The sequence below is a fragment of the Pelophylax lessonae genome, assembly GCF_965119305.1.
Source record: "Pelophylax lessonae genome assembly, chromosome: 1".
Classification (NCBI taxonomy): domain Eukaryota; kingdom Metazoa; phylum Chordata; class Amphibia; order Anura; family Ranidae; genus Pelophylax; species Pelophylax lessonae.
Genome location: NC_138768.1, coordinates 880372142 through 880387122, shown reverse-complemented (window position 1 = coordinate 880387122; position 14981 = coordinate 880372142). Strand labels below are relative to the sequence as shown.

At 49.4% G+C, this 14981-nt stretch overlaps 1 protein-coding gene across 1 annotated transcript in view; it reads right to left on the bottom strand.

Annotated features, from left to right (window-relative positions):
- Positions 1-14294, bottom strand: part of LOC309550603 (uncharacterized protein) — a 99108-nt gene extending 84814 nt beyond the window's left edge. Inside the window, exon 1 of the mRNA XM_082250946.1 lies at positions 12734-14294. Within this exon, the coding sequence (XP_082107072.1) occupies positions 12734-14246 (1513 nt within the window). The 5' untranslated portion in view covers positions 14247-14294. The remainder of the gene's footprint in view (positions 1-12733) is intronic.
- Positions 14295-14981: the final 687 nt, after the last annotated feature.

Here is a 14981-nt window from a genome sequence, read left to right as displayed (position 1 = left end):
ACGGCGAAACCACCAGCCCCGGCAACGGGGGCGAAGCAAAAGGCCCACTCATCCTGCCCAATGCCACTTCCTTAGCCAGCTTCTCCGCCACCACCTCCGGGTAAAGCCGGGTAGAACGCAAGTTGCCCGCCAAGGGCGGAATCCCCTCCAAAGAACACGGAATGCGAAAACCCTCCCGAAAACCCACTTCAAGACGGCCAGCCGCCTCCCGATCAGGGTACCTATTTAAGAACGGTACCATCCTTGCCACCCTCACCGGAGTCATCCCTCTTGCCAGGGACCTCCCCACCACGCCCCTTTCCCCGTTTAAAGCAACGGGACAGGGGGTGACTGCCGCCACATCCTGAACACTCGTGCTTAAAACGACAGGAGCTCCCAAACTTGCACGTGCCCTCGTTGAACTGCCAACACACCCCTTTCTTCTTATCGGCCGATGAACCCGAGGTCGAGGTGCCGCCGGCCCCCCCTGGAAAAAACTGACCCCCCGCCCGGGCAGACGTCATCAACTTCATCCACAGGCTGATATCCTTATGATCCCACCGGATGGAGGGCCGGACCGCCTTGCGCTGCCGAAACTGTTCATCATAACGCAACCAGGCCACCCCCCCGTACACACGGTGGGCTTCCCCAATCGCATCCAGGTAACAGAACAACGCCGAGCAATTTTCGGGCGCCTTCTCCCCTATAACGCTCGCCAAAATCGCAAAAGCCTGCAACCAATTGGCAAACGTACGGGGGATCAGCCGATACCGCCGCTTCTCTTCCTCCTCCTTCTTGCTCTCGTCCGGCTTAACCCTATCCAGGTTAAACTTCTCCAACGGGAGCAGGGAAAAAATTTCTACATAGTCACCTTTCCATATCTTGTCGCGAACTTCGGGCTTAAGGTGAGCCCCCAACGGTCCCTCGAAGCAGACGTACACCTCGCACTTCGCCGCGTCCGCCAACCTTACCTTGTCACAGTCCTTGTTCCCGTCCCCGGACTTGTCCACCGCAGCCGCAACCGGAGCCCGCGACGCCTCCTCCGTCTGCGTGCCCGCCACCGTCACTCCTGCCTGGGCTCCCGCCACCGCCGACCCCTGAACCGGGCGGGAGCCCCCCACCACTGCCCCGAGTCCCGGCGGGGCCCAAGCCGCCACCGAGGGAGGGGCCGCCAAAGCACTGGCCTCCAGCCGCCTCACCAAGTCCCGCAGGCTGCCCAACACTTCCAGACCCACCCGGGCGGACACATCCCCCCCAACACCCCGGACCGAACCCCCACCCCCTGGGCCAGACAACACATCAGACGCCACAGCAGAAGACAGTACAGACATAGAGCACTCACCAGGCTGCCCAGGGCTGGACGCCCCCCCAGCCGCCACTCCGGCATCCCCCGCTGCGACAGGAACAGCATCTGCGACTTCACCGTCCTCCGAGCTGCTGACCTCCCCTTCCGATCGGACGACCTCTGGACTGTGGACCGGAACCTCCGCCGCCGCCGTCTTCCCCCTCCTCTGGACGGATCTCCTCTTCACAGACAGCCTGGAGCTCGATCCTGTAGAAGCAGGCTGCTGCAGACGTGGTCCCTTTAAGCCGAAGCCGCGCCTCCCGATGACGTCATCAGCGCGCGCCCCGCTCTCCTCCACATCCTCCGCTCTCCCAGGCCTAGGAGCAGGCCTGGAGGTCCTCACAGACGGCTGCAGGGCACCCGATCGGCTCCCCCCGCTCACTCGGCGACCATCACGATCCGGGATGGGGCCCCCGGCCGCCCCAGGCAGCAGGCCGGCACCCGCAGCACTGGCTCTCCCCCGCCGAGCGGATGCCCCCGACCGGAACCTCGTCAGGGACACCCGCCGATCCATCCGGCCGCACGATGATGGAGGAAGGGACCCGGGCTGCAGCAAGGTGAGTGTCCCTCCCCCGTGGGCTCCGTCCATGAAGGGGATTCCTCCCAGCTTCCCCACCCGCCGAAGCAGGCACACGCTTAGCAGGGGGGGCTGAAGGGTCCCTATTGGGGCTCCCATGGCGACGCTGAGCCCTGGGGGCCCGATCCGGGCTGAAGCGCTCCGGAGGCCTAGACCTCCTAGCACGTGTGGAGGAAGGCCTCAATTGCGAGGGGCCTTCCCCGGCCCCCTGCAAGGTGCTGGCCACCTGTCCCTGCACCCAGTCTGAGCCATGCACCTCAGCCAACTCCCGGAGACGGGACAGCAGGCCATCCAATTCACTCATCTCCCCTCTATTGCAGATCCTAGAAGAGACGCAGCAGCTGGACACACAGACTTTTCTTCCACGCTTTCTCCTTCAGGATTGACCTGACCCCTCCTACCCTGGACCTATATTTCAACCTCTCCACCCCCTGCCTGTACCACTGACCAATAAGGTAAGTGCCCCCCTGTTAGCCCACCTACTTTTGTCCCCCACTTGACCTTTACTGCACGCTTCCCTTTCTCACCCATTCATGTATGCCCTATGCCTAGTCCTTTCTCTCCTGTCGCCGGGCATGTCTTTCATTTTAGCACTGTTCACAAGGCACTAGGGCTGGGCGATATGGCTGAAAACTGTATCACGATATCAGTGTTTCATATCGGTCGATATCGATAATTATTGATATTTTTTATTACCCATTTAAAATAAGGACCCTAGGGTGAGAATGCAGGGCGGCGGGCATGGTACAGGAGAATGCAGGGTACTGGCATGATGCAGGAGAATGCAGGGTACTGGCATGGTGCAGGAGAATGCAGGGTACTGGCATGGTGCAGGAGAATGCAGGGTACTGGCATGGTGCAGGAGAATGCAGGGCACTGGCATGGTGCAGGAGAATGCAGGGCACTGGCATGGTACAGGAGAATGCAGGGCACTGGCATGGTGCAGGATAATGCAGGGTACTTGCATGGTACAGGAGAATGCAGGGTACTGGCATGGTGCAGGAGAATGCAGGGTACTGGCATGGTGCAGGAGAATGCAGGGTACTGACATGGTACAGGAGAATGCAGGGTACTGGCATGGTGCAGGATAATGTAGGGTACTGGCATGGTACAGGAGAATGCAGGGTACTGGCATGGTGCAGGAGAATGCAGGGTACTGGCATGGTGCAGGAGAATGCAGGGTACTGGCATGGTGCAGGAGAATGCAGGGTACTGGCATGGTGCAGGAGAATGCAGGGTACTGGCATGGTGCAGGATAAAGCAGGGTACTGGCATGGTACAAGAGGATCCGGGGTTGTGGGCATACTACAGGAGATGCAGTGCTGTGGGCATGGTACAGGTAGACCATGCCTGCAGCACTGCATCCCTTGTAGTGTGCCCGCAGCCCTGCATAATGGCAGGTAGTGAAGCTGTTTCACTTACCTGTTCCAGAGGCGCCTTCATTTTAAAAATGGCGCCGCCCGGCGCCGCCACGTCATTGCGCACGCGCCGCCGCCGCTCGTGTAACTTCGGCTATTCCCGGCCTCTCCCGAGCGGCGGGGGCGCGTGCGCAGTGGCGTGTATGCGACGGGCGGCGCCATTTTTAAAGCTTAAACCCGTCAGAGCGTTTATCGTTCACAGTGTTGTATTGCTATCGATCCCCCGACTATCGCGATACATATCGGTATCGCTTTATCGCCCAGCCCTACAAGGCACCTAGCACTTTAGGAGCTTATTGAATAGCCACTAAGAACCTTCGTGGCTCACTGAAAGGTACTATACTATATATACCTCTGGATATCATCCAGCACACTGGCACTTTACTATTCCAGCACTGAGTCTTCTATTACCATTTACATTTTTTTTAATCACGCCATCTGTTGTACACTGTTTCAGACAGCATCTGTACCCATTATCCAGCACTTTGACACCTTATATTCACAGCTCTGTGCACTTTGTATGGTTTAACATAACTCAGTTATTTCTAACATTTTAATATTGTGCACTTTACACTATTTATGTGATTTATATTGCTCATTATATGGGGTAGAACCCAATATTTCAGCATAGTGCACAGTTTTGTTATATCCTGGTTTGGAACAATACCATTCCCACACACAGAAGACCTTTATGGTTTTTATAGTTATTATGGTCTCTATGCAGTGTTATGCAGTTTTTAAGAAGTGGTAGCGCCATTTACCAACAATCCATCACCCCTAATCTTACTCTACGTCAGTGGTAGGTTGGTGGCAGCTTAAACCATAAACCTTTTTTAAATTAAGGAATTCCATAGCGCAGGTATACCATAACCCCCTTTTTAGCATCTGCCTCTTCTGCCTTTACTTGAGCTTCAGTTACACTTTTCCGTTCATGTCAACTGAACTCCCCCACTGCTGTTAGAAATGATCCTGCGGTTACCGACTGCACTGCAGACATTTTATTCTACAGCACATGTACTGACACAACCCCTGACATGCTGATCCCTGCTTTGCGGGGTTACTGCTTTCTTGACCATAACTTGAAAGCACACTTGCATTGATCACTGTGAAGCAGACATTACTTTCTTTCACAGTACAGCACATCCTTTCTTCACTGACACTCCAGCACTTTACATAAGAAGACATGACGTTTCTTGGGTATCTGTCCGGTCATTGCCAGTAGCAACCACTGCCATAACTCAGAGGAAAATCCTGGAAGATGCCCCTAAATGTAGCACTGTCCCTGTAGGGCTTGCTGTGTGTTGACTTCTTAGGCCTCCCTCTGATTACCTGCAAACAATTGCTGGGGGTTTTTCACATATCCCTCCTTACTCACGTTTGCTCGTTACTAAATAAACAGTCCAGGGTATTATTGTGGAACTTGGATGGGAGAAGCGAATAGTAGGATACTCCAACTAATCTATTCATGGTGGATAAGGACAACTCTCTCTTGGCCTTACTGGATTACTTGAGGAAGCAGACACACTGCTTTTACCATACTGACACTTGTATGGAAGAATGATCCCTGCCTCCTTCTCACTGTACGAACTGGAGGACCTCAGCTTCTGGATCCTTTAAAGCCCCTCTACCTCCTGTTGCTGCGGCCGCAGCAGACTTGATGCAACTACTTTATCTTCAGTACCTTCTCTAGCATCCCCTTGACTGACACCTGTCCACTGACTCTTCTACTTGAAGAGGTGGCCCTCACAGGACATGCCCCATGACACTGATCTGTACTCACTGTAGGCAGAATCAGATCCTTTCCAGTGTCTCCCTTCCAGTCAGCTCTGCAGGACATCTGGGTTCAGCTCCTCTCTAACTTTTGGCTTTCAGGTTGACCACCCAAGGCCACATGGCAGCTTCTACAGAGGAGGGGCAGCTGCCCCTGGGACCCCGCTCTCCAGCCGAAGACCCCCGAACACATGTGCCCTTGCCATTTATAGAGTATCCCAGCATGCACCAAGGCACTTTCCTCTGCCAATCACCAGGGCTGTAACAATGCCTGTGTCACTTGTCAGGTTTCCTCCCACTGTCCAATATGCCTCCCTTTTGTGAAACATTCAGACAAGCTGAGCTGCACCTGAGCATCATGAGCAGACCACATCAATGGATCCTGCTCCCTGGTAGGCAGAGAGCCCCATAAATTTACCCGGCAATCTTCCTGGTAAGCAGAAAGACCAAAAACTATACTCTCTTCTAGCACCTACCTTGGAAGGTGCTACACAATGAATGGACTTTATAAACAAAAACCACATTCACTGTTAAACATTAGTTTGAGAAAAATTTCCATCCCGCTCCTTCAAATTTTCTCCTCGCTGCGGCTGAAAATTAACATTGATTTGACCCCAATAATAATTAAAAAACCGAACAAACTTAACTTAGAATGTTCTTTTCCTAATAAATTTCCATTAGAAATTCTACCTATCTATGGCCATCTTTACAATCTCTGTGTGGTATTTATTTCTGCCTGTGACCGCATGTGTGCTGCACTAGGGACCGGTCAGAAACACAGTAGATAGGAGCCTTGTGGTTGAGCTCAGGTGCTGATTTCATTGAAAAGTGTGACATACAGACGTATTCCTGGAGTGTCAGAATATCTGCAAAATTGAGTTTTCCCCCCAATTTGTTTTTTATGGGCTTCACACCATCTGTTGGACCCCTGTGAGCTCTGATTACTGTGAGCCGTGTTGGTTTTAGTACTTCCCGGTCTCTGATTCGATTTTATGGCCCTTCAACTGCCCGACAGCGCAATCACCTCTGACTGAATACAGAAGGATTGAATCTTTTATCTACAGTAACACTAACTGCTAAAAAACTAACATTGGTCATTCTAAGCAAATTTATATAATTGTTACATTTTGTCTTATATAAAAAAAATGCAAGACAACAGTGACAATAGAAAGCCTTGTCTGTCCCGGAAAAACTAATCTCTGTGTTACATCGCTATTACAACTAATGCCAAAGTCATTGCGGAATGTGATAAGGAAATAACAACCTCTGAAAAGACAACGGTGAAGGTTTTGAAACTTTATTTAGAAGAGTTACAAAGCAAAAGTATAGGTTGGAAAGTAGAGGCATGAAGGTATGTGGCGATCCTTAGACAAGGCAGGAGGACCAAAGATCTGACCTCTTTATTAAACGGGAGGTCTTTACCCTCCAATCCTGGACAGTTGTCATGGAAGACTGTCCCAAACATCAACATTTTACATAATAAATCATTCACCTAAGAATTTGCACAAGCAGCACATTAATTACAAGAGACATTAATTTCTGTTATCTCTGAAAATCTTATCAGCTTGACTGACTTCCAGATTCCCAAATACCTCATTGTAGCAAGAGACCAACTGTCTCTATGTTCCACAACAAGACCTTCCAAGGAAACGGATGTAGCACTACTCCCAAGGGAGCTGCTGAAGACGGGTTACCATTAGCAACAGTAGAACATTCAGACATGTTTCCAAGTGTTTTTACCTCAGACAAGGACCAGTCCAGTTTCTTTGGTTTTTATGTTTTTTAGGAACTTGGATAGAGAAGGGATTAGTGGGATACTCCAACAGAACTAAACTATGCACAATAAGCATGGACGATCTGATAAATGCTGTTTAATGCTGGTTAAATGCTGATTAACACTGGTTAAATGCTGAGTAACGCTGAGTTGAGCTATTCACAGCTAGGCCGCTTAATTTACTTTGCCTTTTGACTGTGAAAGAGTCCTTTAGCTTCCTAAGGCACTCCCCTTTCCTGAGGTAACTGTCCTCAAAAGTAGGCTGTACTGCTGAGCAACCTCAGGGCCCCTGGAGTGGTCCCCTCTCTTAGGCAGACCCCTGGGCCCAAATTCAACCACATAAGTTATATAAAAATGCAAGAATTAATAAACACATACATAGAAAGTAATAATCATAAATAGCATCAAATAAATATTGAATATATATATATATATATATATATATATATATATATATATATATAAAGTGATGTGGTAAAGTGCACTGTGCAAATGGTGCAAATAAAGTGAACCACAATAATATTCAACAGTAAAAAGTGACAGTGAACTAAAAGTGCAGAGTACAGCTAGCTGATCAGATCCAAGACAAAAGAAAAAATGGTCTGATCTAAAGAACATAAAAGTGATAATGATACACAGTAAAAAAAAAAAACAGATAAAGCTGTGTGACATCAAAACTGTGACCTGTATTGATGGTGAAAAATACCCCAAAAAGGCAAGAGCAGGGGTAAGAATCACATATAAAGAAATCACTTTATATGGATGAAGATACATCAAAAAAGTTCATAAGTTCATGGAAAACATAAAAGTTCATAGAAAAGTCATGAACTTGTGAACTTTTTTTGATTTATCTTCATCCATATAAAGTGATTTCTTTATATGTGATTCTTACCCCTGCTCTTGCCTTTTTGGGGTATTTTTCACCATCAATACAGGTCACAGTTTTCATGTCACACAGCTTTATCTGTTATTTTTTACTGTGTATCATCACTTTTATGTTCTTTAGATCAGACCATTTTTTCTTTTGTCTTGGATCTGATCAGCTAGCTGCACTCTGCACTTTTAGTTCACAGTCATTTTTTCCTTTATAGTGACTTTTTACTGTTGAATATTATTGTGGTTCACTTTATTTGCACCATTTGCACAGTGCACTTTACCACATCACTTTTATATATATATATTCAATATTTATTTGATGCTATTTATGATTATTACTTTCTATGTATGTGTTTATTAATTCTTGCATTTTTATATAACTTATGGGGTTGATTTAGTCCCCGTTCACACTGGGGCGACCTGTGAGGCGACCTGGTCGCCTCACAGGTCGCCTTCCATAGGGAAGCTGCGGACCCGTTCTAATAGGAACGACAGAATTCTCTCCGACTTAGAAAAAGGGTCCGGAGCTTCTTTGGGGCGACCCGGAGCGACCGTCATAGACTTCAATGTTATGAAGTCCGTGCCGGCCGCTCCGAGGTCGCGGGGCGAGCAGCGCTGCTATGTGAACGGGGCCTCAGCGTCGGTTGTATTTACCTTTTTATTTGCTTTTATGTATGTGGTGACACTACTAAGAATTGGCTGCTAATCTCTGGTCCCCGTTTACACTCTATATCTTTTATCTGTTTACTACATCTGGTTTATGGTCAGCGCATAGGCTTTTCTTACCTTTAATTTGTTCTAATAACATCCTTCTGCAAAGTCATTCTAGCAACTGAACCTGTTATTATATAAAGATCCTAACATTAGCACATAAGCACCTAATAATGCCATTTAATCATTAATAAATCACATATTAACTGTTTTTTTCTTTTTTAGATGAAAATGGCCATAGAGGAAATCCAAAAATGATTCTGCCCCATAAGGATCATAGAGGTGCAGAAACTGAGTGGGTTTAAAAGAAATTCTAGCAATAATCCAATCCATCTCATCATTGAATCTATATCCAATCATTGATCAATCATCCCATATACAGAGCCAAGGATTTCCTCTTCCTGAGACTGTATACCCCCTGTAACCTGTCCACACTACCACAACCACAACACCGGCAGAACCATCACTGATCACCAACATCTGTTTATCAATCCCCGCCTCCCTACACATCATAACCAATAGGAACAGGACTAACACTGCCTGTGATAAAAGTGACAACTATTACAGGCAGTCAAAGTGAGAGGGAGGAGAAAATGAATTTTCCAAACCTGCGAAGAGTGAAATTTAGAAATTATCATTGTAGATATTAATGTATGTATCTGGACAAAATATGTTTTTCTAGTATTGGATGGAATGAGGGAGGAGTAGAGCCCCTGACAGGTTTTTACTGCTATCTGGGACTACATTAGAAAAATGTTCCCTCACTTCCTGTCCTGGTGACAGTATTGTACCAGACAGGAAATTTAGGAAAATCTACAACAAGGACACAGACAGAAATAAAAATCTGACAGAGGTTCTAGCTTTCCCTCTACTAAGGAAAAGGTGTCTGTTGGAGAGTTCCCCTCACTTCCTGTCTGGTAAATCATTGTCAGCGAGACAGGAAGTTAGAGGAAATCCTTTTAATGGGACCCGGATAGCAGTAAAAAAACAAACAGGGGTTCTAATTCTTCCCCACTCCATCCAAAACTGAAACAAAAAAACATTTTTGTTATAGATACACTGTAAGGGTGCAGGCTCCAGGGCTATCACCCCAATCCTGGCTACACTACCTCGTGTTTTACATACCCAGAACAAGTATGCAGCCAGTGAAGGCTGAACAATCTGACCTCCTGCATGCTTGTTCCTGGTCACTAGGTAGTGAAGTGAGGTTTAGGATGAAGATGACGGCCCCGGAGACTGCAGCTTTATAAATAATGATGTTGTCCACTTTTCTTCCACTGATTTCACCAGACTCTCCGTCCTGTGTTGTCACCAGTCTCTGGGCAGATTTCTCATCTCTGATTCCCCCCAGATATCTTTATACAACCTCCCCCTCCCCATACACCTAACCCAGCATGGAGGGGCTCAGTGAAGGTGGTGGTGAAGGTGTGGAGGTGTCGGATCGGGTCACACAGATCATAAAAGGAGATCCGCCCGGCCTCATAATCCAGATCTATTCTGACTCTGTTACTAGAGACATTGCCAGATAATGAGATCTTATTACTGTTATGTATCACTGAGTATTGCTTACCCAGGGCCGGTGCAAGGATTTTTGCCGCCCTAGGCAAAATAAAAATTGCCGCCCCCCCCCCCCCCCATATGACCTACCTTCACTACATCAGCCAAGAGCCAGAAGATCTCTGCATTACGCAAGTGTGAGCGCAGTGGTTGATGTAGTGAGGTGGGAAGCAGTTTAAAGGAACACTGATGGGGGGTAATTTCTGCTGTGACCTGTGTACAGTCCCCACCAACCTCAGCTTCTCCTCCCGGTTGGTGGTTGGTAATAATGCAGCTTCACCGCCATCCATGTGAATAAGGTCATGGAGACAGCCAATCACAGATCACCATCAGTCAGACGAGGTCAGCATTTGGGTAGACGGGGACACTGTCCATTATACACAGCCCCCCCATATCACACAATACAGCCCCCCCCCCCATATAATACAGCACACCTCCCATATCACACAATACAGCCTACACAAAACAACCTCCCCATATCATACAATACAGCCCCTCCATATCATACAATACAGCCCCCCCATGATACAATGCAGCCCCTTCAATATGATACAATGCAGCCCCCTCCATATGATATATGGAAGGGGCTGCATTGTATGATATGGAGGGGGCTGCATTGTATGATATGGAGGGGGCTGCATTGTATGATATGGAAGGGGCTGCATTGTATCATATGGAGGGGGCTGTATTGTATGATATGGAAGGGGCTGCATTGTATCATATGGAGGGGGCTGCATTGTATCATGGGGGGGGGCTGTATTGTATGATATAGAGGGGGCTGCTATGATACAATGCAGCCCCCTCCATATGATACAATGCAGCCCCCTCCATATGATACAATGCAGCCCCCTCCATATGATACAATGCAGCCCCCTCCATATGATACAATGCAGCCCCCCCATGATACAATGCAGGCAGCCCCCTCCATATCATACAATACAGCCCCCCCCATGATACAATGCAGGCAGCCCCCTCCATATCATACAATACAGCCCCCCCCCATGACACAATGCAGGCAGCCCCCTCCATATCATACAATACAGCCCCCCCCCCCATGATACAATGCAGGCAGCCCCCTCCATATCATACAATACAGCCCCCCCCCATGATACAATGCAGGCAGCCCCCTCCATATCATACAATACAGCCCCCCCCCCATGATACAATGCAGGCAGCCCCCTCTATATCATACAATACAGCCCCCCCCCCATGATACAATGCAGGCAGCCCCCTCCATATCATACAATACAGCCCCCCCATGATACAATGCAGGCAGCCCCCTCTATATCATACAATACAGCCCCCCCCCCCCATGATACAATGCAGGCAGCCCCTCCATATCATACAATACAGCCCCCCCATGATACAATGCAGGCAGCCCCCTCTATATCATACAATACAGCCCCCCCCCCCATGATACAATGCAGGCAGCCCCCTCCATATCATACAATACAGCCCCCCCCCTCCATGATACAATGCAGGCAGCCCCCTTTATATCATACAATACAGCCCCCCCCCATGATACAATGCAGGCAGCCCCCTCCATATCATACAATACAGCCCCCCCCCCCCCATGATACAATGCAGGCAGCCCCCTCCATATCATACAATACAGCCCCCCCCTCCATGATACAATGCAGGCAGCCCCCTCTATATCATACAATACAGCCCCCCCCCCCATGATACAATGCAGGCAGCCCCCTCCATATCATACAATACAGCCCCCCCCCTCCATGATACAATGCAGGCAGCCCCCTCTATATCATACAATACAGCCCCCCCCCATGATACAATGCAGGCAGCCCCCTCCATATCATACAATACAGCCCCCCCCCTCCATGATACAATGCAGGCAGCCCCCTCTATATCATACAATACAGCCCCCCCCCATGATACAATGCAGGCAGCCCCCTCCATATCATACAATACAGCCCCCCCCCCTCCATGATACAATGCAGGCAGCCCCCTCCATATCATACAATACAGCCCCCCCCATGATACAATGCAGGCAGCCCCCTCCATATCATACAATACAGCCCCCCCCCTCCATGATACAATGCAGGCAGCCCCCTCTATATCATACAATACAGCCCCCCCCCCCATGATACAATGCAGGCAGCCCCCTCCATATCATACAATACAGCCCCCCCCCCCAATATCATACAATGCAGCCCCCCATGTATGAAGAGTGAGGCCAGTGTCCGGGTGGGGGAGTGTACTGTGTTGTCTGTGTGAGGGGTGGGAGAGGACGGGACACACATCATCTCACCTTGCATGCTGTCCTCGGCATGTGATGGGGGATGGGAGACTGTCCGGTGTCCAGCAATCTGCTTCTGCCAGAAGTTGAACACGGAGCAGAGGGGGGGGGGCGTCTGGAGAGGCACAAGCCCAGCTCCCTGAGTGTGATTGGAGATCGGCTCCTGATCTTCTTCAAGCAGAAATCAGCTGGAGGGGCGGAGACCGGAGGGCAGTGAGCGCCGAGCTGGATCCCCAGGATTCTATGGAGGGCACTTCTGGCGCCCCGACTATTCTAATGTGCGCTCTAGACAAGTGGTGTGTGCTGCCTGGGGCTCGCTTGCTGTAGCGCTCAGGCGGCACAGCATGAGGAGTGCCACACCGGCCGGTCCACTACTGATTCGGGGTGCAGAATGGCGGCGCCCCCTGTTAAGCTGCGCCCTAGGCAGCTGCCTTAGTCGCCTTACTGGTAGCGCCGGCCCTGTGCTTACCCCACCACCTCCCCAAACCCCAGGACTTCATATTCCTTCCAATCTCTGACTGATCTCCTCTCCTGTCTATACTGGGGTAACACATCCCGACTCTCCAGTACCCTGAACCCCCGACATCCACTTCCCAGTAATGTCTCCCTGAGGAGAAACTCTGACTGCTTATCACCTGAGGATAGTCCTGAAACCTCTCGGGTGTTTCTGGGCGATTCTGATGTGATGACCAGGATGCAGTTTTCCTGTCATCTGATATATGCAGATAATTACCAGCTGTACTCACATCCAATAATATGTCTGTAACCCCCAACAACCCCAATGTTTGCTGTACAGACCCAATATTTGGTTCTTCAGCCTGGCGGTGTGAGTGTTGTATGGTGGGGGAGGGTTGGAGACGTCTCCTGGATGGTTCAGCATTGATGTGACCTTTGTCCTTTGTAGTAGAATGTGGGTAGACATGTGTGCCTGTACATTTCTGTACATTTACCCCAGACATGATATCAGATAAACCTGTGTGTAATGTATGTGAGATCCCCCCCACATCCAGATCCCCTCCATCATGGAGGAGTTTATCATTTCTCTCTCTGTCCTTATTATCTCCATCCTCAGTATCACACAAGTCACCTGTGTCTGATTCCTGTAGGACAGTCAGTGGATCCGTCATGTTACACAGCTTCTCAATGTCCCCCATCTTCCTGGACACCTCCTCCTTTTTTATTTCCAGATCCTGGACCAAACTGTTGATTAACATGGAGACCCGCTCTGCCTGCCCGGAGATATCCCTCAGGACTCTCTTCTCCAGGTCTTCCAGACGTCTCCTGAGGTCTCTGAACAGGGCAGTGATTCTCTCTGTTTCATCATCTGCTTTTCCTTGTACTTTCCTCCTACGTTCCTGCAGACTCTGCACTCTTTTCTCCGTCTCCTCTCTCACTGTCATCAGTTTCTGCAGAACATTCCTCAGTTTCTTCTTCTTCATCTCAGAGGCCTCATCCAGAGTCTCCACCTGGTGTCCCCGATGTTCTCCGGCCAAACTGCAGGACACACAGATACATGTGGAGTCCTCTGTGCAGTAATACTCCAGAATCTTCTTATGGACGGAGCATTTCCTGTTGTCCACGGAAATGGTGGGGTCACATAAGACGTGATCTGGTGACTTGCTGTGGACTCTCAGGTGATTGTCACACAGAGAAGCTTCACACAGCAGGCAGGATTTCACAGCAGGTACAGGAGTGTGAATACAGTAAGTACAGAAGACCCCGGACTCCTCCTGATCTGGCTGAGCAGACAGGAAATTCTCCACTATGTTACGCAGTGTTATGTTCCTTCGCAGTGCAGGCCGATCCTGGAACTCTTCTCTGCATTCAGGACAGAGATAAACTCCAGACCCCTCCTGTGTATCCAACACACGACCAATACAGTCCCGGCAGAAGTTGTGTCCACATTTCAGGGTTACAGGATCTGTATAAATGTTCAGACAGACGGAACATTCCAGCTCCTTCCTCAGATCAGCAGACGCCATCGCTGAGAGCGGAAGAGAGAAATGACAGTAAAGTCTCTGACACTTAGTAACCAATGTAACCAGTTCTGTACACTCCTACAGGGAGGGGCTGAGACTTTGACCCGTAGTCATAGGAATCTTTCTACAGAACACACATGATTTATAGGAGGATTATTGGCAATAATCTCCCTATCTGGGGAAAATTAAAGGTGAAGTCCTCAGTGCAGTAATACTCCGGGATCTTCTTATGAACGGAGCATTTCCTGTTCTCCAGGGAAGTGGTGGAGTCACATAAGACGTGTTCTGGTGACTTGCTGTGGACTCTCAGGTGATTGTCACACAGCGAAGCTTCACACATCAGACAGGATATCACAGCAGGTACAGGAGTGTGAATACAGTAAGTACAGAAGCCTCCGGACTCCTCCTGGTCTGGCTGAGCAGATGGGAAATTCTCCACTATGTTACGCAGTGTTATGTTCCTCTGAAGGACGGGACGTTTCCTAAGGCTGCATTCACATGTCAGCTTATAATCGCGGGCAGAACCGCCGCGGTTCCGCCCGCGATTCGGAGATTTATTGCAAATCGCGGGACGCCTAGCGTTGCCCGTTGATTTGCAATAGCCCCCCAAACGCCGAGCGATGTTGCCGCGATTTACGCCCGCCGAATCGCGGCAACATCGCGCAAACAAAATCGCGGGACGCAATACGCTCCAAAGAAGCTCTTGTACTTTTTTGGAGCGTATTGCGTCCCGCGATT